Source organism: Psittacula echo (genome assembly GCF_963264785.1).
Source record: "Psittacula echo genome assembly, chromosome: 4".
Lineage (NCBI taxonomy): Eukaryota > Metazoa > Chordata > Aves > Psittaciformes > Psittacidae > Psittacula > Psittacula echo.
In genome coordinates this window covers 104,885,716-104,913,506 of record NC_137738.1, presented here as the reverse complement: position 1 = coordinate 104,913,506, position 27,791 = coordinate 104,885,716, and the positions used below count along the sequence as shown (strand labels likewise).

Here is a 27,791-nt window from a genome sequence, read left to right as displayed (position 1 = left end):
AGATGAAGAAAAGAAAGCATCATAAAATCAAGGCAACAGAAAAGATGGCTCCAATTGCCTGAATTGATCCTGTTAAATAGAGACCCAGGTATGGCAGACTGCAGTGTTATAGGACAAGGGGCTGAGAAGACAGCGGACAGAAGCCCGTGCTGTCATTTAATCTGAAGTTCACAAAGGGATGAGGGCTTTTATTGAAACTCTCAAGGTTGGGTTGTTGGGTTTTTTTTTCACTTTTGTCTGCCATGCTCTTTTCAAAAAAGACAACATGGCTGCTGCTCGAGGACAGATTCCTAACAGGTTCTGGCCTCATTCCAGTGCAGCTTTATTGTACATTCCCACGTGGGGATGAGTAGCCCCCAACACCAAACAGTTCGTTTGTCCCATGACCCAAGAATTCCTCTTTTGCCAGGTTTCCATATTTTTTTCCCAATGGTGAGTAGATCAGGCAATTCCAATGGATCAGAGGAAGCCCTTCTTTCAATCTATCCAGCATGCAAACAAAGTCAGGATACTGAAACTGCATGTCCCACAACCGAAGCACTGGCCCTAATTCTGCTGCTGGAGAAGAAAGTGCTTCAAATTTTATGTGCGACCTCAGCCAAGTCCAGAAGTGCTTATAAAAAACAGTGTTAGTGTATCATTCAGAACAATCAAATACTACGTGCACGAAAAAGTAGTTTAGAGCAACATAAATTTTTAAAAAGTGACAATTTCATCACACAATTACTGTACACTGCTGTTCTTAAGTTTGAATACTTTCCTCTCTCTCTCTTTCTCTCTGTTTTAATCTTTTTCTTTTTTATTTTCTTTTTATTTGATTTTTCTTTCTTTCTGTTTTTTTTTTTTTCCCCGTTTTTTGGGTTTGGTCCACTGGAGATAAATTGCCCTCAATGATATATATATTTAAAAAAAATATCAGCAGCAAGACTCTCTCGAAATAGATTCTGTTTGATGTAGCTAGTCTGTCTTTTCTGTTTTGCCCTCTTTCACTGCAGCCTCTGAAGTTTTCCGCAGGGGGGCTTTCTCCGAGTTGGCGTGTCCTTGGCCGGATTCCGCCGCTCCTCCGTTTTTGTGCGATGTGTGCTTTTCCAAGTAGTTCAGCATTTCACTGAGAACAGTTTGGAAAGTGCTTAGGGCAGCACATATTGCAGGAGTTCCAAAACCATGAGTGATCAAACTACAAATGGGAAGAAGACAGAAAAAGAAAAAGAAATACACACACACACATAAATATAAATGCAGTCACATACATCGAAGAGTTTACACTACACTCATTTCGCTAAAGTGAAATTCAAGATATGCTCCCTAAACTATTTATTACCTATGGGAGAAATAGAAAAGAAAAGAGTAAAGCCAAAGAGCAGACTACATACAGCTTCAAAGGTTGGGTTTTGCAGGAGTCTCAGTTCTGAGCACAGTGGGACAGATCCCTGGCTGGTGCATATTGACAGCGTTGTTGACTTCAGAGAGGCCAAGAGAGGATCTGTGCCCTAGACTCTCCAGCACTGCTACTTTTCCAATCCCAGAAGGTTTGGCTCTCCCCTTCTCAGGTAAATAAACCCAGTTCTGTGTGGTTTATTCACTCTTCTACATCAGACTCTTGAACAAGACCTGATTACTCTACATGGATGTATGACTGGATCTGTACTAGGAAATTCAGTACAGATATGGCAGTTTGGCCATATCTGTGTGGCTAAGTCCTCTGACCATCCAACAGAGTAAAATCTGAATAGCCTACAGGGAATAGTACCTGGCCAATGCTAATGTCAAAACCATGTCCAGGCACTGTTTCACAAACGGCTAGTTCAGCCAGGTTAAATTCATGCACCATCCAAACCAAATAATAGTAAAAATAATCAAATTCCAGCAATGCTGCCCTGGTGGTGTTGAATTTACTAGTATACATTTAGCCTGTTGCACCTTACATCCAAATAAGGTGGGTCTTTTTTTTCAAGAGAACACTACTTTTTCTTGTTTTTCTGCACTGCAATTTCAATGATGCTCCTCACTTAGCAGCTACTGAAATTATGTATTAATGAAGTTGCCAGGCAGACCTACAGTGGGTTAATCTAATCTCAGTTTAGAGGACCATTTCAGTGCATATATGTATCGACAGTTACTTGAAATGTTTTAGGCATCCAGGCTGGCTTCCACTTGTATATCCAGAAGTGTGCAAGTTTCCCATGGGTCCCATCTCTTAGATGCTATCTTTGTGATGATGTCTCTGCTACCTTAGGATAACAGATATGGCACCAGAGACCAGTTCAGACAATCGACTTCAGCCCTATTTGCCTAAATATTATCTGTACAATATAAGATGTTCATGTAAGGGCCAGGGAAATTCAAGTTGTACCAGACATCTTAGTGCAAACAAGTTATTCACATTGTTATAATGACTCATTCTGATAAATGGTAAGTGAAAAAAACCCCACCAAACCCTACTCAAATCCTCCAGATCTTTAATTTTCTTTTAGAAACATAAATGAAAAATTATTTCACAGGGTTGAAATGTCATTGCAGTTTTTAAAAGCTGATTTCAGTTTTCCCAATTCTGCTTAGGGCGGAAAGAAGACAAGAGGAACAGAAGGTGATTTTTGAGTCTGTGGACATTTCTGAGAAATCAGTACTTTATATTGTTTTGGGTGAGGGCAAAAAACACCCACATTACAGTGATTCTGACAAAACAATAACTATTTACCATCCCATATTATTTCAGATCTTGGCACTGCAGTAACTCTCTGGGTGTCTTAGGCACCACATCAGTAAATGCTGGTCTAATGCAGAGACCCATGCGTAGCTCAGAAATGGCAAGATTTTGACTCAGTAAGAACCCTTCTGTTCTGCATTTTGGCTTCTCAGTCTTTCCAGCTATTTCAGAAAAAAGTGAAAAAGTAAGGAACAAGGGAAAAAAGGTTATACAGGACATGGACAATTGTCAGGATGCTGGAAGTATCAAAAAAAGCCCCAAACCAAAACCAAACAACCCCAAAAAACTGTATGGGAAAAACTTCAAGATGTCTTTAGGGTAATCTTTCTGTCTGCTGGACATATGGGTACCTTGTTTGCTAGGCAAACTCATATTGCAGAGAAGACACCAAACATATGGGATGCTTAACCAAAATGAGAGCTTAGATTGGAAATATCCATTTCAGATTGGGAATGTCCCAATCTTTTACTAAAGGTCTCCTGAAGGCTATTAAGAAATAACTCGCTTTTAGAATGTTTATCCATTAGTCTCCAGGCACTTTTCAAAGCTGGAACTTATGTTTACCCCCAGTTAGTAATGAGAGGAAAATGATAATTAAATATTTACAGGGACTAGTTTGTAGACATCAATTAATAAATCCACATAAATCTTGAAATCTGGACTTGTAGTAATATCTGCATCTTTTAAATTTAGCTTTAAAAACATATAAACATTCCTCACTTTATTTTAATTTTATTTTTTTAATAGAAATGCCTGGCTTACCAGGATAATAGAAATCATCTTCATCATCATAAATCATGTTTTTAATGGTAGTAAAAGTAAAATCAGCATTAGAACATAGATAAGAATATTTCTAGCTCTCCAAAGTCCTTTTAGGAGTCAGGTGATTTCAAGATTTTGTGTTGAACTTTATTATCATTTCTGGTCTTCATAAGTCCAGAGAAATTAAAATGTGATGGAGCTTACAATAACAGAAAGCAAGAAAAAGGAAATTCAAATGTATCATTACCAGTTACAAGATCTCATGTTTTTTACATGGATTGCATGATCTTCTGGGTCTTGATTTGGGGAACTGACTATACCAAGGTACATATAAAAATATTTATGATCTTGCACACAACTGAAGATAGTTTACCTATTTTAAAAGTTGGCAATACCTGCAACAATTCATTTCCAGTAGATGCAGATAGCAAGTTTAACAAAGGATTGAATAGAAATCTTCTGGCCTGCTGTCTTTGAACCTTTTGACTCCAGAGCAAAGGGAATAGTACTGTGTTCATTTGATAGCTCAATATAAAGAGCAAAGTTGGAATACTACTGCGAAAACCTATGGAGACTGCCTCAGAAATTATCTGTAGGGCTAAGAACAAGGAAAAAACTTTAATGTTCTGAAATGCTGCAAAAGACTGTAGAAAACAGCAGAATGTGACAAAATCTGGTATTAAAGTACATAAGCGTAGGTGCCAACTCGTAGGTGTGTACATCAACACTGCCTAACCTCTTATTACTGTCCAAGGGGACTTAGTATAGTTTCCTATGTATAAGGGTCTACAGTGATTTGAGATGTTCTATGACATCCAAAACATCTGCATAGATTTGCTAGATACGATAGGACTTAAGTCCACCTTGCTTCTAGGTGTTTTGATGACAGGAAGGTTACCCTTGTGTATCTCACACAGCACTAGATGCCAACATTTAAGTGACTGAATTCAGCCCTGAGGCTCTATTCATGTATTGAATAATGATGTGGGAAAATTCTGGAGAATGATGTAGTGCATGAAATGGATAGGTCTTCTTTACAGTTAGCTGCACCATTCTTTTGACTACATTGAGGGCTCCATCAAGCTGAATAAAAATGTGTGTTTGGTGCTATTTGAGATGCCCTATGGTAACAAGATATCTGTGTCTAGTGAAAAGGTAATGCAGAGGGCTTATAGGAGAACAGCATCCTTTTAAAACAGCAATGTACTGATGGCATACCTAGCAGCATCTAAAAAGACCCTGCATGATGCTATTTGCTCAGCTATATTTTGTCAAAGATCTTTATTGACTACATAAGAAGCTTAGACATCCAGATTATGTTGAAGCACCTACATATGGCTATTTTGCCCTGAGCAGAATCTTAAACTTCTGGTCTGAAACTGGTGTTCATAGGAAAAGGATTTTATGGGGTGAGTTAGGGTTTTATCTCCTTTACAGTTTAGCCTCTTATGTACCACTAATCATCAAATACAGCATTTTTTTTCAAGATAGCACTGTATTTCTTAGAGAAAAGACAACACTTTTTTAGTAAAATGATGCTGCAGAGTCTCATGGCAACTCCACTTTCAGTTCAGTCAGATGAATACATTGCTCTCTATAGATTGGGGTATGCAGACGCTAATAATTTTCCCATGAAGTTTAGTAAATGAAACAATTTTAGGGAAACATTCTGACCAGCTCTGCTTGCTATGCTCCTCTGAGGGTGTATTTTATTAGCCTTACTTTATGTAATAAGCATCAAAAGGCTGAGACATATTATCTTCTACTTTGTCTTACATTTTTATTTTATCAGTAATTCCCCTTGCTCTAATTTTGGTGGATTTTCTTTGCAAGTTAAAATCTTGAAAAAAAGGTCTAGGCTAAAATCTAAGAAAGTTGAATAATTTCCATTTGCTCATGGATGTAAGTTTCAAGTTGGGGAGAAAATCTGATTTTACATTTAAATCAGACATGACAGACAGAAGATTAATGGCAAAGCATTCAAATGTGTTTCCTAAAAGTCAGATTTAGTTGAACGATTATTCAGGCTGAGTTCCCACTGAAATTGGTTCATTTTTGGTTCACTCCACACCTATGAAATGAGTTGCTTTCATTACAATATTTTCATTTGGATTTAAAAGCCTAAAATTAAACCTAGTGGTTTCATAATGAAATCTTCCGGGTATTCTCAGCTTTGTAGTACAACTCCTATAACTAACCTAGTTGTTCTAAAAGGCAAGGCTAAGATTTCTGATTTTGGTACTCTGTATGGAAAGCTGCAGAAAGAAGGCAATGAATATCAGGCCAATATATTATAAATCCTTATGCTTAAGGACATCCAGACACGCCTGCAATTCTGCCTAGCTCTGCGATGCAATTATGTCTCCTCATGTTTTAATGATGGCCTTACTTAAAAGTGAAAAGCTCCAAGTGTGCCTGAAGGCTTGGACTCTCATTTGGCAACTACCTCAAGGACTCCTCCATACCCCAGGCTGGTGAAACTCCGACATGCAGCAAATGAAACAGATTCCCTCTCTGTGGGGGAGAAGAGGCCATCTGCACTGAATGTTTACACCCTCATTTAAAACAATAATAATGAAGAAAAAGCAAGCTTGAACTTATTGGTCGGACTTTCTCAGAACTTTGCATATAGAAACCACTTCATGATTAAAGGGGGATAAATCTAAATTTAATAGCACAAGGCAGATGACAAATGATAAGATCTAATAAGACTTTTGGTGGCTAGACTGTAAAGAACATGGAAAAAAGATTTCAATCTCCTCACTGATACAAATAACATCCTAAGTTAGAGATGCACTATTGACTTCTAGGTGCTTCTGTTGATTTCAAGGTCTGTCCTGTGAAGGTTGCCTAGAGAATTAAATTGTGATAGCTTTACTACAGAAGGTCAGTAGGCCTAACTATGACACAAGTTAGACTGACAGTCATGGTAAACCTTAGAACATGGCCAGTATATATTATAAGGGTAGGTAGTCTGTAACATCAGAGAGGCAAACAACACATACAAAAATTGCCTTACAAAGCAGGCTTTCATGCTTGTTTTCCATTTATAACAAAACAAATGCATCAAGGAGATGTTCTAAGCAGATTGACCTCCTTCTACACTGTGTAAAAGCAATTGAGTAAGTAAGGAGAGAATGCAAAATATTTCAGCTCTGTATATTTTAGAACTTGGGACTGATTTTTCACACTAGGGCAATTGCCCAGGCAATATACCCGAAACATCCAAAACTGCGGCTATGGAGTGCTTCTGAGCTATAGTCCAAAGATTAAGCCATGGTACTGTGGTGCTCGTGGCACTCATAGAAGCCCTTGGATTTTTGACCTGCAATGTTTCCAGCACAGCACATTATATCCTCCAAATAAAACACTGGATAATATTGTGACTTGATTGTTTTGAATAAGAAAATATGTACAAACTTGTGGCTGACTCTGAATGAAAACTGGCCTCACCTCCCGTTACTACCTGTGGAGCCAAGCACACCACTGAGATCACAGATCCAAGATGACAGGATACTTTTGAAAAACAGTGAGTTTGTCCCTCCCATAGCCATAAGCTCCTTCAGTTTCTCCTTTCACTTAGTTAAAGGTCACATCTCTGCTCTATTGGAAGGCAGAGAAATGAATGAGATTAATTACATTTGCTACTTTTTTCCAGTTAGGCAGCTAATCATAGAATCATAGAATGGTTTGGTTTGGAAGGGACCTTAAAGCTCATCCAGTTCCAACCTGCTGCCACAGGCAGGGACACCTTCCGCTAGACCAGGTTGCTTCAAGCCCTGTCCAACCTGTCCTTGAACACTTTCAAGGATGGGTCCCACAGCTCCTCTGAGCAACCTGTTCCAGTGTCTCACCACCCTCACAATAAAATTCTTCCTAATATCTAATAAAGATCTATCCTCTTTCAGTTTAAATGTAGCTAAGAAGCCTCTCAAATGAGAAAGACCAAGAAGTAAGCATTATAAAAATGCTGATGACAAAGGACAATGCAACTTTGTAACCTAGGAATTTGGAGGATACCATTCCTGTTTTGGGGAAAACACAAGTGCCTTAAAGGTTTTAAGAAATTTTAATTTCTGGATTGTAAACCAAATCAAACTGCCCAAGGTTTTATTCATTTGCTTTTTCCTTGATAATCATGGAACAAATTTATTTGTTGATGACGTGAATAAAGAAAACAGATTCTCATCTATTGTCTTGACTCCATAAATTGTGACTTCAAGGGAATATGGTATCAAAAGACTATAATTAAAAATCGCTGGCAATATTAAAAATTCACACCCTTCCAAAAAAATTTTGGTCATCAGCAAAGCAGGAGAATGTGATTGAACTCTTGTTATAGAATGATCAATGAGGGAACACCTGGGAAAGTGAGTGAGGAAAAAATCCCAGAGGAAGGAACTGTAATACTTTTGGTAAATAAAGAACCAAGGAAAATAAATTAAAAAAAAAAAAAAAGGATCACTTTGATGTTTACTAGTACCTCAGCATGAGGAAAAGTCTTGTCCATTTTAGTTAGCAGAATCTAAAACCAGATTGAGAGAGATCGTGGAAATAAGGGAACTCTAGAGGGCAGCAGGGGTGTTTCACCACTACTTTGCGCACTGGCTTCTTCCCGTCCGTGCATCCAAATAGAAGGCTGGTGTTGCTAATCAAGATGACTGGAATTATGACAGCAGCTGCTTTACCTCCTGATAAGCAAAGAAGCATAAAAAAATGGAATATATAAAGGGGGAGGGTGACATCTGTAAAGGTCACCCACAAGTAAGGCTTTAGGTTTGGCTCTTTGCTGCAATTTAAAAACATGTTGAGCTTCAAAACCCATTTAATTTTTCCCTTTTACCTTTCAGAAAAAAGGGTGTTACTTTCTTGCTGCTCCCAAAGTCTTAGCCTCTGGTTTCTTGCCTGGTTTTTTTTTGTCACCTTGTCAAATGCAATGCCAAGCACTCGCAGTAGGCTAACAGCTCTAGGCTCAGAGACTAGCTAAGTGACAAAACTAATCTCAAATGGTTTCATAGGAAGGGTGTTTCATATCAGCTGGATGGCTAGACAAAACACAGAATTTGTGAGGATGCTCATTGCTTTCATTATGTAGCTTTAGTATCCTGACCCTGTTATTTTTTGTCTGCTTTTACAAGGTTTCTGCAATGAAAGGGTGCTACTTGCAAGAAAACAGTTTTGCTGTCTTTATCTTTTATATATACAAACAAAGATCTGGATATGGTTTTCTACCTTTATGAAAAGTAACTTTGAAGTTAAAGGGTCAAATCCAACTTCAGTAATTGGTAGGTATTCATCTTTCCCTATATGATGAATGACATTAGGAGGATACCTGAACCTTCCAAACACTACAGATTCTTACAGACAAAAGCATTCCAAAAGCAGACATGGAAGATATGTCTATATCCAGTTTTACAAGTGAAGAGAGTGAGACTAAGAGGTTGATTAATGAGGCCAGGTAGCGTGTACATGAACAGACACAGATCTCTTGAATATAATTTCAGAAAGTCTTGGTTTTGTATTTTGTGTCATGTTTTTCGGTTTCCCAGCACAGAATGTGGGTAACTTCTGGTGGATTTTATGGATAACTCTAGTTTTCATGAAATTTTGGGGAGCTAAAAAGACTTCTGCTAAAAATTAAAAAAACAACAAAAAAAAAACAAAAAAAAAAAAAAAACAAAAAAAAGAAAATCTGATGCAAGGACAGGTTACAAAGGCAAAGACAAGAAGACACACGTCAGTGTGACTTTCAAGTTCCTGGCTGAATCTGTGGGAAGCTCATATGTAACAGTAGAATGGAAGAGAGAAGTAGATACATGCTCTCTCCACTCAACAGGAGAGAGAGGTAGGGTATAAAATAAGGAAAAATACTAGCCTTTTGGACCTTCAGTCTAGCTGGAGGGATATTTTAAATTCTGATCCTGAAGGCTGATTTGATACTTTATCAACAGGCTTAAGTGTGAAATGAATGCAACAGGATCCTAGACCCAGAGCCCTAGCTTTGATTTAGTGCAGAAGCCACTCCACTAAATAAGGATACTCATGGGATCTCTTTCTCAGTCCAGCCTTAAGTTTTCCTTTGCAAAAGAGAACAACTTCAAAAGAAGGGATGGAAAGTGAACTTGCAGATTCACCCTTGCCACCAGAGCTGTCATAGGACATTTAGAGTATCTATAACATTGATAGATGTGATGCAGGACTCACAAAGGACCCTTCAGCTGAGAGAGTGGCAGAGGAATGTGAAATGGGGTGTCTTTTTACACCTAAAATGACCCTTGATCCCTAGATTCACCAGACAGGTGAATCACTCCAAGGTGCTTAAACTGAAGCTAGGAAATGCCTTTAGTCACCTGTATCTGCATTAGTGAAGTGAAGAGTGTCCAGAATTCTCTGATCATGAGTGGTCTAGAATAGTTTGGCTTTATCTCCATTATTCCAGCATTTTAACCTGTGAAGTAGTGGTCATATATCTAAGCTTCCAACTGAGAATATCCTGTTGACTGAGGTGAGGCTGACTTGTGCCTGGGACAGAAAGAGTTGGTCTAGGCCAAATATGTAAAAAGAACCACAGTAGAAATCAAACATTACAGACAATTGTGTTCCAGTGTCCAGGACCATACCTACCCAGCTTATTAGATTAGTTTTCATGTATCTTTTGGAGAGTATTAATCTCTATATGTCTCCATTCCTTCTTTGAAATATGACAGACACATTTCCCTTCTTCACAGCAGGGATCTATACAACTGAAAATATTTGGTTTATCTGGTCTGGTTTTCTGCTCTAGAGAGTGTTGAATGCATTAAATGTCTGGGAAGCGCAAAAATGCTAGAGAGATGAGTGGTATGCAGGTTATTTCCAACTATTTTACATACTGACATGCTTCAGATCTACCTGCATGCCATTGACAGGAAAAAGATGGGGCTTGATGATTATGCTGGTTAACATTGTCCCAGATCCAGCAGAAGAACCTGATGGTCTGCAATGTCACCATTCAGCTCTTCTGAATTAGTGGCAGGATTATGAGTGTTGGAGGTTATCCAGGGCTTCACTATCTCCCATCACAACTACCTGCACAATATAATCTCTGAGTGTGTGTGTCTTGGAGCTATTGTGTTTCCAGACAGGATTGTTTTCTGCTGTAAGACATGATTGCCCTCATTCACCATTTCCAAGCTTTTCTAAAGTGAATTATTCTCACAGCATTACATATCTGTTCTTTTTCATCCATCTTTTTGATTTCTGCAAACATTCCAACCCCCTTTTTCCTTCCCATCACTGTAGAAAATTGAGAGCTATCTCTCAGTTTCACTGGGCATAAAGCTAGTCTCTTTCACTTGTTCTGAATCCAAAACCAACCAACTTACAATGCTAAAGAGAGGTTTGTATAGCCTTTCTGTTCTGAAAGCAAAATAAAGATGAAATTTCAGCTTTACTGACATCAGTAGAATTTGAAAATGATTTTCTGTTTCAAGAGAAATTAAAACCCCAGCTTTTCCCTCTTGCGTACACAGATGCATACATGTGTACACAGAAGTCTCTCATGATTCTGTGGGGCTTTGGGGAGAAGACTTCTGCATTGTAAGTAATAAAGGGCATTCTAAAAAAGAAACTAAGGTTTATCTAAATATTTTCTTTTTCTCATGTTTTCCTTATCTTTCTTTCTTTTGCTGTCAGTCTCACTCTTTTACTCTCCCTTTCCTGATGCTCACTCCATTTTGAAAGCAAAGGGTGAGAGAAATAGGTTCCTCTCATTAAAGCTATAGAAATTTTTGGGTTTTTTTTTTTTCTAGTACTGATGTGCTGACTTCTCTTTATACTGTAGTATACTCATAAATGCATTTATACATATTAGCCTTTAGAGAATAACAGAGACACTCATGTACCCAGACAAAACATCTCAGCACTTTTTCCAGGGTTTCTTTCATTTGTTTTGTGTCTTAATGTTGATTCTGTCTTCAGAATCCAGGAACAGGGTAGCTCAAGTGGTGGCTTTCAGATCAGAAATCTGGTGAGGTACTGCACAATAGTTGCTGCTAAAAATGTAAGGGTCTATGGAATTGTGGGTTCATGGTCAAACAATATTGGGAATTCATTCTTCATGCAGAATTGAGTTTTCTGTATTCAGGTCAAATGGACATCTCAGAGCAGCTGCACAAACATGGTTGTACCACAGGTGTAGAAGAGCTTCTGGTTTTTTGCTTATGTGGTAAAGTTGTGCACAACTCAGCAGTTTGCAGGCTCACTGGCAATTCCTTTGAAGATTTCCGCTGTTTTATCCTTTGTATGAACTTTGAGTTTGGAGGTTGAGCAAACCCAGCAATTTTGATCCCTTCAAGGGGACTATCCTGTACTTCAGGTTGGACACATGTTTACAGATCTTGATGAATTGGAACTCAGTCAAAAAACTTCAGAGAAATGTGAGCCTGAAGATTTAAAACAGAGGAAATGGGAAACACTGCTTCCATCTGACTTGTGCTAGTCTGTGAATCCTGGTCTTAATTATTAATGTTGAGAAGTAACATCATGAACAAGTGGAGCACATAACTCTACACTTACTAGCTGTAGGATAATTTATTCCTAAAGAAAACTCCCTTTTGTCCCAAGGTAGTAGAATTTGGATTCTACTGTAGGTATCTGTTGTTACAGCTCTTCAAAAAATCTTTTATTATCTTAGAACTTATTCTAATAATAAAGATATGTGTGATTCCTCTACATTTTTCTGGTCATGATTTTTTGCATCATATTGCATAAGCATATACATATGTGTATAAAATAACTTTCATCTTGCTGTTTCTTTGCTGCCTTGATTATTATGGTTTACAAGGCAGAATTTCTGAACCTCTTCTTGTTATATTAAATCTGTATAAAACTATATGAGACTTCCCATGATCAAAAATCAGCTCTTATTTCATAATATCATGATTTTGAAAAAAATGCTCTATTTATGCTAAAAAATGTCACAAAACCTAGTCAGAGATTCCAGTGAAAGGCTGTGCTTCGTTCTTGCCAAATTTGATATTTTGGCCCACTCCCAATCTAGAGACTTATGCAGCAAAAAGACGGAGAATTTATTGTGAGAAAGCTCACAGTTCTGAAATACAGATAGAAAAGAAGATGAAAATTTCACTATTGAAAAAGCATGTTATAAAATTAGGGATGACTATATGGAGTCACTGTTTCAGATTTAAATCTCGTCTGCAAGATGCATTTGTAGAGCATCAACAACTCTTGGGCATTTTGGTCATAAATAACATTAATTTCATATGTATTATCAGGACCAGCCACTTACTAAGACAGTCCAGTTTTAGACTCTGATTGCCGTAGATGTCATCAGAGTATTTGACAATGACTATGGTATGAAGGTCAGATCCTCTCTGGCATACAGTTGCACAGCTTTTTATATGTATAGATACATGATAATTATGTTCATTTCACTATAAAAAATAAGGACAACCTGCTCTTTTGGAAATACGATCTTAGGTCGAACCTACGATTAGGTCCTATGATCAGGGATGTGGATGCCAATGTACTATGAATATTTGAATTCTTATTGTTAGGCATGTGGATTGTTAGGCAGATGCTTTCAACATCTTTTTATTAAGTGATTTCTGACTTTTCTATTTATGCTTGTGACCAGTCAGACAACAGTGAGCATGTTGTTCCTAGGTTAGAAGAACTTTATCCGTGTGTTAGGGTATCAAGAATTGTCTCTCATCCCAACTGATTAGGTACAAATTTCTTGTGACAGAGATTGGTTCAGTCTGAGGTTCATCCCCCAGAGAAACACACAGAAACCAAGTGATCAGTCAGAAGCACTGTTTTCTGTGTTGAAAACTTGACTTGGAAGATAGTTAATGCTCCTGAAAACATGGTGAATTGCATTCTTGTATCTTCTCTGGCATCTGTGACAGACTTAAGTGCCTTCTGTGATACTTAGTCTCAAGAAGGCAAGTAGTTGTAAGAGGGCTTCAGATGATCTAGCTATGAAGGCTGCCAGATTTAGTAGATGGGAATAGTGATGTTTTTGTCTATGCTAGTTTTAGTTATTTGCAAGTGTCTAATGTGTACTGGTTGGCTAAGCTCCCATTCAGCTGAAGATCTAGACCACACTGCTCAGTCACTAGAGTTTAGAGAGAATTTCAAGTCACACAAATATAGATGTCTATGTTAGGTCTGCTTAACTGTAATGCAGATTTCATGGGCTATATAGACAAGATGCTTAGAGGGTACAGCAGAAAGTACACACATGGCTGAAACGGAGACACCTACTTGTAGGTGAGTAGCATTGGAAGTCTGGGTCAGAATCTAGATCTGACCTCAACTTCTCTACGACAGACGGAAAAGGAATATGGTCTCAGCTCAGCCTGTGGGTCTGGCAGTACTCATCATTCACTAAACACAATCAGAGAAGGCTGTCTGATTTAAGCCCAGGGAAGTATCTTTGTAGGGTCAAGACCTGTGCTCTTCTAGGTCCTGATTTTCAGTCCAACACTTATTTCCTACTGCAGGCATGAAAGTACTGAATGATCCAGGAGCTGCCTACAGAAGCTTTGTACTTCAACCTACTGAAGTGTAGCAGAGAAAGAAGGATGGGAGCTGTACCAGTTGACAGCTTTTGTAGCTGAAGCCTTCAGCGTTTTATCCTGACTGCTATTTCTTCTTTAAACACAGGAATCCTTGGGGATTAGCTACCTTGTATCATGTTTACTTTTTGTGCATGTAATGGGGAATTATCTATTTTTCCACAAGCCTAGGTAACCTATTAAAATCACTCTACGTGTAACCTATATAAATAAGTATGTCTCTCTTGGTGTGACAGTGTAGTTAGGTATTGGGGTGTGTGTATATAAGGGAAAGCATACATAGACATAAGTGGTATGTACACGTGTGTGCACATCATCACATGAGAATAGAAGTGGGTTTTCTAGGTGCGTTCATATACACATAGGATGCACACAGATAAGTGTTAGAACAAGCAGGAATATGTGCATTTGTGCACCAGGCACTGCCCTTGCCTCTCCCCACCCCCTGACACAGATGAAAGAAATGGGATGGTGAGTATTTTAGAATCCATTCAAAGTTTGAGGAACTAAACTTTAGGTATCATACCACCTGACTGCTGGGTGCTTCATGCTCTATCTGAATCATAATAACTAAAAGACATTTGGATGTTGGGGTCTGAAATTATCTGTCCACCCAACGAATGAAGAGTGGCTCATCTGGCTGTAGCAAAGAATATGGAACATCATTCTAAGCCTTTATAGGCCTAATGAGCTTGTTTGGTGTTATTGTCTGCAAACAACTCTCTGGAACAGTTCTTTACATGTTGATTATTTCACGTATCAGCTAATAGCTAGAAAAAAAATAAAATCTGCAGCCTGAGCTAGTCATGTATTCCCCTTTGTGGTCTGAACAGAGATATGAGCACCTGCAGGATATTTCATCAAGCTTATCTTTGATAATAATCTTAGATGACTCCACAATTTCAAAGTGGCCCTCTGGAAGTTCCCATCTCACTCTTGGCTGTATCTAGCACATTGCCTAAAGCAAAAATGTGAAATTATACAGCAACTCCTGGGCTAATAAATCTGTCTGATCTCAAATCATCTATACACTTTTATCCATAACTTAGACAAAATTTTGATGAAGTTTGGTTCTTGTCTTCATAATGGCTTCTTAGGCTGTCTACATCAGTAAATTAAATATTGCTATGGCATGGGCCCAGAAACTGAGTCTAAATATATGTGCAGTCTCTGGCTTTTTAGTCTCAGCCAGCTTGCATTCTCCCACACCTTTCCAGGGTGTTGTTCTGTAGTTAGTAGTTAGTGGTTGTTCAATTAGTGCAGTAAAACTGTTCCAGTAGGTAGTGTACTTTGAGGACAGTCTGCTTCGGAGACCAAAAAGTTAACACTATGGTCATGGTAAGATGATGTCAAGTGGTCTCAGTAGCATAAAGGAGGCTCTGAAACTATTTAGTTAATTGGTAAAGGTGCAGCCTAACTGTTCCTCCTTTTATTGCTACTTTGATTCATCTATATTGTCTCTTTGGCTTGGACTTCAGTTTCTACATTTCTGGACCATCCACTTTGTTAGTTAGTTTGTGATTTGGCTCACATCTAGAGCAAGACAGCTTTCTGGCCAGATGGGCAGATCTGGCCAGGAGATGCATAAAATTACTTATGCAAACTCAGACTGTGGTCCTAGAAGCAGGGTGAATGCAACTAACCTGACCTACATTGCTGGACAAACACATGCTTTTAATAGGCACAGAGAACAGAGGTATTATGGACATTATAGTCTAGCTAAGTTCCTAGCTAAGGGAACAAATACTACTATAACATCATATGTAGTCTTTATCAAAATTATAGATTTTAGTTAATTGTCTTTCAAAATCATACCTGAAATGTGTTAAATGTCTCTGGATGTCGAGGTCTAATATTGGAGTTGGTCTGGAGGATCCAAGGGGTGATCTGTCTTGACTTAGAAGGTCCTGGAATTCTTTACATATTTGTCTAAAAGCAAAGTGGAAGTTCTTAAATAAGACAAATGTAATCCATTCCATAAAACTGATTCCCATAACATCTCATCCTGAATGATCCCATTCATAACAGAAGTGTTTGGCAGCAGCATTGTTAAAGAAATTAAAGGCAAACACATCTCCCTTTTGCTTCTCTGCCCCTAATTCTCAGAGCCAGCAACATGGTTTAGTGGCATGGTTTAGTGTGAGGTGTCCCTGCCCATGTCAGGGGGGTTGGAACTGGATGATCTTAAGGTCCTTTCCAACCCTAACTATTCTATGATTCTATGATTCTATATAGTATGTCTTGAACAGGAATAGTTGCCCTCTGGAATGATACTAACACTGACATTTTAAAACATGATTTCTGTCCTGAACTGGACTCAGTTTGGTAATGTTAAGTCTGACTAAGCTCACCTATGTTAGAAGCAAGGGTTATGTTTAAAGAAAATGATAACGTAGCATTAAAACATTCCTGAAGATGCTGTGTAAATACACTACTTGCATAGTTGCTTGTCTGCACTGGTTTATCTGCAAGTAGAAGTCCTAGCCATTTTGGCCTTGCTTTCCTAACCCCCTAATTCTTAAGACAAGTGGAACACTAGAAGTTGTGAAGGAAAATGCTACCTTTGCTCTCCCAGTTTCCATTTATGACCATACTCTGCTTCTTTGTAGAGCCTGTGACAGAACTGATGGATTCTCAACTGAGACCTCTCCCATAGGTCTTCTCAGATTGAGAATTAATTCCAGCAACAGTATTTAAATTTCCTATTGAAACATTAATTAAATTGCTCTGTATTTCTACCACACATCAGGCAGCCTAAAGTGGGTGCCTACAGCAGTCCAGAGGACTTGTATTGTAACAGTGACTCTTCCCTTCTAGTGAGGAGCTCAGTGACTCAGCTGGCAGCACTTACACAACAGACAGGCACGTGAGGCAAATCACATCATCTCCACTTTTTCTCAGCAATCATTTACAGGGCAATACACACTTTCAGAAGGTAGGACTTGGGACCACAGTTTAGCACCTTGCAATGGGACCTTGGGCTCTGTCTTACCTGATGTTCTACCAGCTTAGTAGCCCAACTTCTTTGGTAAGTATGAATGGCCTTGATGTTTTCTCTCTTCTTCTTGGGCCTTCCCTCAGGCTTCTCAGAATGCCTCAGCACCTGGGGCTTAAAAATATCCCCTGGGGTACCACTGTATAGGACCTTACACTAGGAGAGACCTGAAAATATGGCCTTTTCATTCTTGCAATTTTGTTGTGTTGGGCCAGTTTGCAAATTAGTCTAGGAATATTCTACTAATGTACTTTTCAAAAAGAATCACATCACCTTTATTTAGTGCATGTTCTCAGAAGACTGCTATCTATCTGGACCATGGATAAATAGAGACACCACTTACTTTCAATTGGTTTATGATACAGTTAATTAAAAAAAAAGAGGCATCTAAATCTCTCTCTCAGGACTTCTCCAAAGGAGCATATAATTTTCCATTGACTGTATTGGAAATACAGGCACCTGGTGTGAAGTCAGGAGGACATTATGCCCACCAGATGATCAGGACACTCATCTGCATTGTAAAGTATACAGTGACAGGCATCATTCTCATAACCCCATGTAAATTGCCATCATTTGGTCAGGTCTGAATAGTTGTGCTCCTCTAGTCTCCTAAACAAGGCAGCTTCCTCAGAATAGAACCTGGTGTATGCTATCTCTCAGAATATGCCCAGAAAATATTCGAGAGAGTTCAAGAAACCATTCTAATATTTTAATAAGATGGACAATTGCAATCTCATGACTCAGTGTGTGAATAGTTTACTTTGTTGACACAGATGCAACCACTGTGTGTGTGGGCAGTTTCTAATACTAAAGAACATCTCTGTTGTCCACAATTTCTGTTAGAAGACTTTGCACATCTGGTCCTACATAAATCTTGAGTTCATTTTCACCTTATAACTCTTGTCCTTTGGGACAGGGGCATAATGGAAAATAAGAGGGTAAACTCAGCTGCTTAATCTTTAGAAGGTTCTCCATTGTCAAGTGAGGAAACTATACTAACCTGTTTCTACTCTGAATTTTGTCACTGTTCTGCAAGTTGTTGACATAGGCTGTGGATACCACAGCTCTCTCTTGACTGAGAGGAAAGGAGATGCAAAAAACTATTTCCTACTGTGCTGCTGGACTTCATCTAAGCCTGATTTCTGTAAGCATGTGTCATCTGTATGGACCTAGACCCTGACTGCTTGCAAAGAGAGCATCGTCTTAGCCTTTCAGGCAAAGAGAGGTATTCAGCAGAAATGTATGTAAATGCAGCATACAGTTTTAATGAATGAGGTCCTTAGAGGAAAAACAGTTCAACAACTGAGAACAGTCAGTCATTTTGGCTTTTAAACAATCTACTATCCCCAGTTAGCCCTGTCAGCACTGCTCTTCTGTCCTTCCTCCAACCTCTACTTTCTACCTGTTGAAAAAGTTCATCTTAAAAGTTCTTGCATTTTGACAAAGGAAAGTGTTAGAACCAAGTGCACAGTTAAGTTTCTTTCTATCTTCACATGTCAAAAGTCTTTACTGAACGTTGGCAGATTGAAAGAAAAGAAAAAACTTTTTTATTATACATGAAAATCTGCAAAAGGCAGTAAACTACATTTTTCAAGAAGATTTACAGGTAAAGTGGTATCTCAGAGCTCCACTAGCAACAAAACATCACCTGGGGTAGTGACAGGGAGAGTGGCTGACAATTATTTACTGATTCAGACTGTGATTTTGAAAAAACAAAGGTGGTTATGCTGTTTTAGGAGCCTGTTTTAAGAGCCACAGATTAATAAGAAAAGTCCTGGTCACTCCAGCAAGGGAGGTGCCCAATTATTTGTGATAGATGGTCAGATATTCCAGTATATAATCAGAAAAAGATAAAAAAATCTGTATTGGATCACAAGAGCCCATCTAGTCCATGGTCCTATCTCTAGCAGTTGCCAAAGCAAATGCCTTGTGGTGAGTACAAGAGTGAGGCAAATGTGTGTACATGAGTCTGATATATTCCAAATGTGGCAGAGTTGCCAGGCACCCAAAGACCAGATATCAGTGAAATGCAAGTCCTGTGTGTCTAGTCGCAGAGCTACTTTTCAGAAAACTGAGCACATAGTGTCGTGAGCTAGATTTTGATAACTCTGTACTGGCTGTGAGTAATCTCACATAAAACTATTAGTCACACTGTTCTGTTTTGGTCCTTGTAAATATGTGTATATCTGTCCCTCTGTCTCACATGGAAGGCCTTGTGCTGTAATACTCTGTGATGTTTCCCACAGGACAATGTACCATTCCATCAAGTGGAATTATTGAGGTGGCCCTCAGCAGTTCTGCAACTGTCCTAGCTGCAACCTGAACAAGTTCAGCCTCCAATTGTAAAGTCATTCAGGGTCTCCCACAACTCTGCAAGATGAACTAACTCATGGTAAAAGACCATCAGGAATCAGGTTCCTTTTTTTCTTTTTCATTTAAGTGTGAATTACATAGATATGTCCTGAAACCTTTCTAAAGAGTCTAAGGTTAACAAGCCAGTATCAGCACCCTTTGACCAGAAGTATGACAATTCAGTCTTTGTTTTGAAGCGTCTTGCTCTGAAGTGCCCAGACAATCATCTACTTTGTCAAAGGAGGTGAATGGAAAGGAGAGTCATAAGAGACCAGCTTCTTCCATTATCCCCTTGCTAACCCCTTTCTTATCTTTTCAGCTCTAAACCAAAGCTTGTTTCACTCCCATCCTGGCCTTGTTGTCACTTGTGTTCAGTGTTTTATACTGGCTACACAGCACAATTATCTCTTCTTCCCATGATAATTGTCAGGTAAGGCTCCATCGTCTAGACCATCAAATTGTTAGAATGGGCTATGCCACCATCTTCTTGCATCAACTAGTACTATCCTAGGCAGGTCCTGAGTTAGCAAACATGAGAGACCATTTCCAAGAGATAGTTTTGGAAGGTCAGGCAGTTTAACATAATGAACATGGCTTGTTCCATGGTAAAAAATGGTCCTGATTTCATTTACTGTATTACTATCAACATAGCCTCAGACCGGGTAGGGTTGAGCAGGGCAGTAAAGAGAGCTTCTGTGTTAAAGAGGGTTACTGGTATCTGAAGTAGCAGTCTTTAGCTTTCACTAGCTTGTAGGCCACAGTTCTGTGCATGGCAGCTGAAATACTTCAGTTCAGAGAGGATGTATTTCTTCATCACAAGTTATAGATGGCTTGGATAGCACTGTGAGCTCTTACTGGACACAAGAAACTTCTGCATTCTAGTCACTAAGAGCTAATAGAGCTCTTAGTTCCCCCACCTAGATATGTAGTGACCAAGACATCCATAATCACTGGCAGAGAAAAAGAGATCTGGAGCAGCAGCTGGTAACCCACCTGGATAACTCAGTTTCTCTCAAATGGCAGTAAGTTCCTATGTTTGGGCAATTGAATTAAGCCTCTGAAGTTGGATGTCTGAATCCAGAATGGAATTTCACCTATGTAATAGGAATTGTGGAAATAACTTTGCTCGTTTCCCTTATTATTTCCTCAAGACCCCCACATGTGGAAGATCTCATCAGTGCTGCCAAAGGCACACTTCTATGGGCTTCTGGCTCTGACCTAGAATGGACAATGGCAACACACAGAGGTGGCGGCAGTCCAGTTCTTTCTATAGGCAAAGCTTGCCATGGGTGATTTTAACACCCTGTAATTGCAGTGTTGTTTTTGGTGGCAGCACAACAATCCACCACTTTTTCTGGTGTCCTATCTCACAAGCACATGATGCAGGACAGGTCCAAAATTACAGAAATTACAAATCCAGAGCTTATACGTGCCTAGTGAATATTTGAAAGTCCTGACAAATGTTTGAAGCACCTACAAGAAGACACATGGAAGCATGGCTGGGAAATATAATGCTAATATTATGATATTATGGATCTGTGTCTCTTGTAGCACCTGGACAGGACTGGCCTGCAAATAACTGTTCTCCTTCCAGGCAGGAGAGGGCAGTAGTAGCACACACATTGACCCATTTGTCCCTGTTGCAAGCACTCTGATTAGAGCAGGATATGGCCTACCTTCATATTATCAACAGATCTCTCTGATCAATTTACCTGGTGTTTTAAACTGAAGGAATGGGGAAAAAGTAATTTTATTCCTTACAAGTGCAGGATAACAGCCTACAAGACCAAAATTCATGGGGGTTAGGAGTAATGTATGCCCACAACTCCCCATCTCACTAGTAAAAGAGGATGAGAAAGTAGGTATGGAGTGGTGAGAAAGAGTAGTGAGACTCCTTCAATGGGGCAGCCTTTGGAGGCAGGATATAATAGCTACCCACTGATTATTGCAACCTATGGGAATACGATCTCACTAGAGGCAGAAAAGAAGGGGTTGAGTAACAATTTATAGATGGGGCAAATCCTCCAACTGGGGCAACTTGCAGTCTTAACTCTTGTTTAGGCTGTGCCACTCAGCAGTACAATCAGCTTTTCCATAGGAAGGGGGGCAAATTGTTAATGGGCTCTACAGCAATAGGAAGACAGAGCTTGCAGAGAAGTGTTGCTTCTTGTCAGCTGGTTTATTCTCATGTCTCTGAAACTCCTCATGCCCTTAAAACAAATGTGAGTATAGGTAAGAATAAGATCATGTTCCACTTATATTATTCCTTTTAACCTACAAGTGATTAAATTAATCACCCCTAAGCCACATGGTGCTCTGCTTATCACCCCAGGGAAGGATCATAGGCTATATTCATGGGCTTCACAAGTCTGAGATATTTCAATTCATGTTGTCCCTGGATCACCTTCAGGGCAAAGAGTTCTGGATATGAGAGGGACGCAAAGGCCAGGAATCCTGGCAAAGCAGGAGGGCATTGGAATACAAAGGAGAACCCTGTTACTGGTTAGTCTTCTCTCCTAATAAAGGGTGATTGCTCTCTGTTGGATATATCTCAGCCTGCATGATTTCCCAATGTTTCCAGCACTGGGATGGTGGTTTTACAGCTCTGGTGCCTGGCCTCAGCTCTCCTGCAGCCTCACTGTGTAACACTGCAGTAGGCATAAGAAGAGTATGATTATGTTCATAGTTACACCAGATGGATAAACTGTACACCTAGTGCAGCTCTACGTTGTTAGAATCATAGAATAGTTAGGGTTGGAAAGGACCTTAAGATCATCTAGTTCCAACCCCTCTGCCACGGACAGGGACACTTCACACTAAACCATGCCACCCAAGGCTTCGTCCAACATGGCCTTGAACACAGCCAAGGATGGAGCATTCACAACCTCCCTGGGCAACCCATTCCAGTGCCTCACCACCCTAACAGTAAAGAATTTCTTCCTTATATCCAATCTAAACTACCCCTGTTTAAGTTTGAACCCATTACCCCTTGTCTTGTCACTACAGTCCCTGATGAAGAGTCCATCCCCAGCATTCCTATAGCCCCCCTTCAGATACTGGAAGGCTGCTAGGAGGTCTCCACGCAGCCTTCTCTTCTCCAGGCTGAACAGCCCCAACTTTCTCAGCCTGTCTCCATACGGGAGGTGCTCCAGTCCCCTGATCATCCTCGTGGCCCTTCTCTGGACTTGTTCCATCAGTTTTTATGTTTTTATGTTCCAAATTGTTTTTATGTTGAAGACACCAGAACTGCACACAATACTCCACGTGAGGTCTCACAAGAGCAGAGTATAGGGGCAGGATCACCTCCTTCGACCTGCTGGTCACGCTCCTTTTGATGCAGCCCAGGATGCTGTTGGCTTTCTGGTCTGCAAGCGCACACTGCTGACTCATGTTCATTTTCTCATCTACTAACACCCCAAGTCCTTCTCCACAGGGCTGCTCTGAATCCCTTCTTTGCCCAATCTATAGCTGTGCCTGGGATTGCTCCAACCCAGGTGTAGGACCTTGCACTTGTTCCCTACTTACTATTTATTCTTGTTTCCCATGGCTCATGAAGGCTAATTAACCTAGATGAAATGTTATTCGAACATGATGATACTGCTTCAGGGAGGTGAGTGGCTTGTTTAGAGCAAAGTCAGGTGTCTTCGTGTGTCCTTAATGGCTTTAGCAAAGCTCCCCTGATGGTGTACATTGTTTCAGTGTCTTTGATTTCAAGGGAACTCTTGCAATTTCCATCCAAAAAGCATCTATCCCTATGCAAACCAGCTCTCCCTCAGCAGACTAATGATAATTATCCCACAGTAACTAGTACTTCAGTAGAAGCTTAGATCTCCCAGTCACATGTAAACAGGAGACAAAGCTGGTCTCTGTTCTTATAGATTGTAGCATGTAATAGTATCCCCTCTTTTCATCTAAACCAAAGCATTTGAGAATTTGCATGTGCCTCTTTAACCGCAGGCAATGAGAGCACAGCCACTAAAACCTCATTGCAGTAAAGAAAGTTCCTCTTGCAGCATCTCTAAAGAGAATTGCTCTCACTTGTTGTCAGTGACTACTGTTGTGATAGCAGTTACTGCAATCCCAGCTCCACACTCCCACTCCTCCCTCCCCCAGCCCCCAGATCCAAAATGGAGAAGTGACAGCCAGATTTCTTTTTTAGTTTCCCTTCCTTTCTTACTTTGTTGCTAGGATCATCTTTTTCCTCGCTGTCTGCTCTTTCTGTTCCATGTGCTGTCTGGCAATGTGCTCTCCTACCGCCTTGGCAGGGAACTCTGTTTCACAGGTGTAGCCGAAATCTCTGGCCAAATGTAATGCTTCCCCTGTAGTTAAACAAAACAGGTCAGTCAGATTTTAGGGTTATTATTACTGTTATTATGGTTACAGAATGTCTTCCAATCTTAAAAAAACTCCAAAAATCCCAAGTAATAACAAACCACTTTTGTAGACATTCATTCCCAATCTGTTACAGATTTGAGCCCATTTGGCCTGCTCTTGCTTAGTCATTGGATGGTGCAAGCCAGAAGATAGGAAGGATGTTCTTCTCAGGAAAATATACCAGTCAAGACACCTGGGTTTATCTCCTCCCTTACCACCAGTGAGTACTGGGCAGCTGCTCAAGTTTTGTAAGCCCAGTTCATGATTGATATTTAAGGCATGGAAATTAGTGAAAGGTGGGAATAAAGAACTCTGAAGATCTCAGATAATAACCTGCTGTAGAATAGACCTGTGGGGATAATATACATTTCAGCATATTTGCTTGGGTGTTAAGCCAGCAGGCATAATACAAGTGTCCCATACTAAAGATAAGCAGGCCTCAAAATAAAGCACAAGAAATAATCCTGCTTCCAAAAAGATTACAATCAAAGTTGATCAGACAAGACAAAAAAGGACGACAATGAAGATCACAGTTGCTGTTTTATAGGTGGGGAAATCAAGGCAAAGAAAGTCTGTGGTTTGATTAGGCTTTGTGAGAAGATTGTGACAAGGGTGGCACTGAGCACCTCTCTACCTTACTGTACCAGACACCATAACCCAACTCCATGCTGGGCGCCGAATGCCTCTAGAAGAACCTGCCCCTCTCCACCAGCTTAGAGAACTCAGAATTTTGTGTTAGGGTTTACTCTGGCCTGCATTCTATGACTCTGCCAGCCATGGTGTGGGATTTATGTGATTGAACACAGCTGCCTGGAGTGTGAACATCTGTGCATAAGTTAGTCTTTCCCTGGTGGGAAATAGGCACTTCCAGATGACACTTGCTCTCATTTCATTGTAGAAATAGGTCAGGTACCTGAAGTGTATGTTGAAGCACATCTGCACGAGTGATTCAACAGAAATGTGCTCGAGAATAGTTTTGGGGTTAGGTGTTGCTGCTATTTTATTTATTATTTTATTTTATTTATTTCAGAATTGTGTATTTGATTGCAATCATGAGAAGTGGAATTGGATCCTGGCTGTTTGGAGATCAGCCTAATGCTCCAGATGAACAGTTAAGAGGTATGCAGGACCTGGAACACTTCCCTTTGGGAATACATGTGGTACAATTCACCTGATTAAATGCTGATATTGATGTCTGATCTAATACTTTCAAGTCAGTGGAGACAAACTAGCTTTTGAAGCATGTATCATGCCATACTAAAGTAGGAGGCAAAACTGGAACAGAAGAATTATAGAAAAGTCCAGGTTAGAAGGGAACTCAGGATATTATGTTCTGCTGAAAGCATGGCCTTATATTAGGTTATTCATGGACTTTTCAAACCTGATCGTGAATATTTCTAGCCATGGAGATTCCACAGCTTTTCTGAGCAACCTGATCAAATGTTTAATTATTATTTCAATTTAATTCAATTGTTAATCACCCAGAAGTGCTGATTTCTCCCTGCTGACTACAACGTGATATGAGAGGATGGATACAGCTACAATAGAGATGATGAAATACATCCCATCCCCAGCAAGACTGGGTCTGTTCTGCACAGACCTGGCCAAGCCAAGGAAGATGGAAACTTCCATGGGAGCAGTGGTCATGTGCAGGGGCAGCATGAGGCATAAGGAACCACATGTACTGACCTTTATTCATGACCCTATTCTCCATCTTTTCAGAGTTTATTGTTTCCCCTTCTATCACTGGAGTTTTTACCAGAGAAAATACATTAAATTTCCACAAATACTTTATTGTGTGTTTATCTCATCTAACTGGATCCAAGTACTAGTAAAATACATCCCCTACTCCAGGGAATTTGCTGATTCTAGCCATCAACAAGCTTGGCAGCTGTAACCAATTTTACAGAGAAAATGAAGATTATACTCAAAATCATCTGCGTTATTTGTTTTTTTTAAACATGATTTCCAGTACGTCCAAAATGAATAAGAATTTAACAAATAACCACTACCTCTGAGTTGAAAGGAGATATGGTTTCCACTAAGTTTACAGCTTCTGGAAAAGTAATACAGTTTTCAGTGAAATTAAAGTAGTTTTCAGTGGCATGTTAACAGTGAGTCAGAATAAAAAAGCATATAGCTGGCTGCCAGTTTTGTATTTAAAACATCCACCCCAGAGTTCTTCATGAATGAGAAAGGGTACAAATCTGCACACCTTCTCGTCCATGAACAGGCCATGGCTTTTAAATTTCTGTAAAGATGCTTCAAAATTTCAATTACAAAATTTCCATTTTAACTCTGATTTTACTCTTCCTTAAATAAAAACTTACAGAGTAAATCAATTGCAGAAAAACACCAGGTTTTGCTTTTGACAAAACTCTATTAAAACACTTGATAGGTTTGTTTTCATAGCAGCATGGAAAGAAGATAAAAATCCAACTCTCTGAAGCTGTCATCAGCTGGAACTACTATTCTCCAGACAGCTCTGTCCTGATCCCAGTCAAACTCAAGTAATAAGGAATGTAGTCAACAAGGAATTTAAATATTTAGCCATTGGAAATGCCTTGGTTTCTTCAAGAGAGGAAAACTTTTATATGATGAACTATATGCATTTATGTAATAAGGTCAGCAACAAACTGAAATATTCATGTTTGCACTTAATGTAAAAAAAGGAGGAAAGAAAATATGAATTGTCATTCAAAGTTACCTTTACAAAGATGGTGTGTATTATTTACTAGAGCTGAGAAAATGACACTAAATTCTTTTGATGATCTGAGAAAAGTATACAAAACTATAAAACTTGTCTATTTTACCTGGAGCCACAACTGTGATTGAGCACTAACAGTTTATGAGGAGATCAAGTCATGAGCAAGAAGAAATAAAATGTCTTATCTGCTTGTGGATATAGATAGATAAAAATATAGATATTGTGTTTGTGAAATAATAAAAATAATATTTTAAATGTATTTTAAAATATATTTTTACTGGAAATGGAAAGCTGATATATTTACGAATGCACATTAGAACTATGCATATTTATTCACACAAGTATGCACTTCTACATGATATAAGGAGTAGGCATTCTAAATTACAATATCAAATTCTAAATAGAAAACCAAATCTGGACATGAAAACATTCTGCAGAACACAATTTATCATATTTCATTGATGTCATTTTGAACCTGGACTAAATGGTCATTTGGTGGATTGTGATATATTTCTATACATATTATTTTTTTGTCAATCACACTGAATAGATGTTCCTTGTATAACTGTATAGCAGGAAATACGCCTGCTTGGTGGGGCAAAGTAATTTGTACAAAATGTCATAAAATATGTTCTGTCTTTCCCTACATCATAATTTGGGCAAATATTTATTCTAGGAGGGAATGTAGGAATGTTGGAAATGTGGAAGAACTAACCTCTTTTTTTAATCTTAGATTTGCCTTCTTCTACCTAGTTATTATTTACATCTGGGAGGAGTCATACTAAAAGTGCAAACTCCTAAAATCCCTGTCTTTAATAGCCAGTTGCCTTGTTTCAATCTGAAAGCAAATTTCCCTACGTACAATATCCTCAGCTCTTTTCTCCTGCAGAGACAAAGAATAGGTGTTGGGAATTGCTGACTCTTTCTCCCAGCACACAGATTTGCAGCTATAGACAGTGCTGCATTTCCTATATGATTTGACAATTGTCCAGGGAGCTTTGCATGATGGTGTAGGACAATTGCTGAAGCTGAATTGGCAAAGACAGCTCTGGAAAGCCTGAGTGGAGTGGCCAGCCATGCACCTTTACAGGTTTCTGTGGGCAGGTGCAAAGAGCAGCATGCATGTCTCCTGGGTCTAACAAGAATGAGAGATGCTCCTATGCAGAGTGAAGGCAAAAGTTGTGTCCCAGGAGAGGGACATTCAGCATCTGAACCTCCTACTCTCCTCGGCTTTGCCTCCTCCGGGTGCTCTATGCAGCAGAAATGCTACCCAGGGGTAGGAGGGATAGCCAGAAGGTGGAAAGAATTTTT

At 39.4% G+C, this 27,791-nt stretch overlaps 1 protein-coding gene across 1 annotated transcript in view; it reads right to left on the bottom strand.

Moving 5' to 3' along the window:
• Nucleotides 1-450: 450 nt before the first annotated feature.
• The window catches only part of TFAP2D (transcription factor AP-2 delta), a 53,063-nt gene continuing 25,722 nt past the window's right edge, over nt 451-27,791 (bottom strand). Inside the window, exons 6-8 of the mRNA XM_080616141.1 lie at nt 23,577-23,718; nt 15,868-15,981; nt 451-1,177 (exon numbers count right to left, since the gene is read on the bottom strand). Coding sequence (XP_080472267.1) covers nt 958-1,177; nt 15,868-15,981; nt 23,577-23,718 — 476 coding nt within the window. The 3' untranslated portion in view covers nt 451-957. The remainder of the gene's footprint in view (nt 1,178-15,867; nt 15,982-23,576; nt 23,719-27,791) is intronic.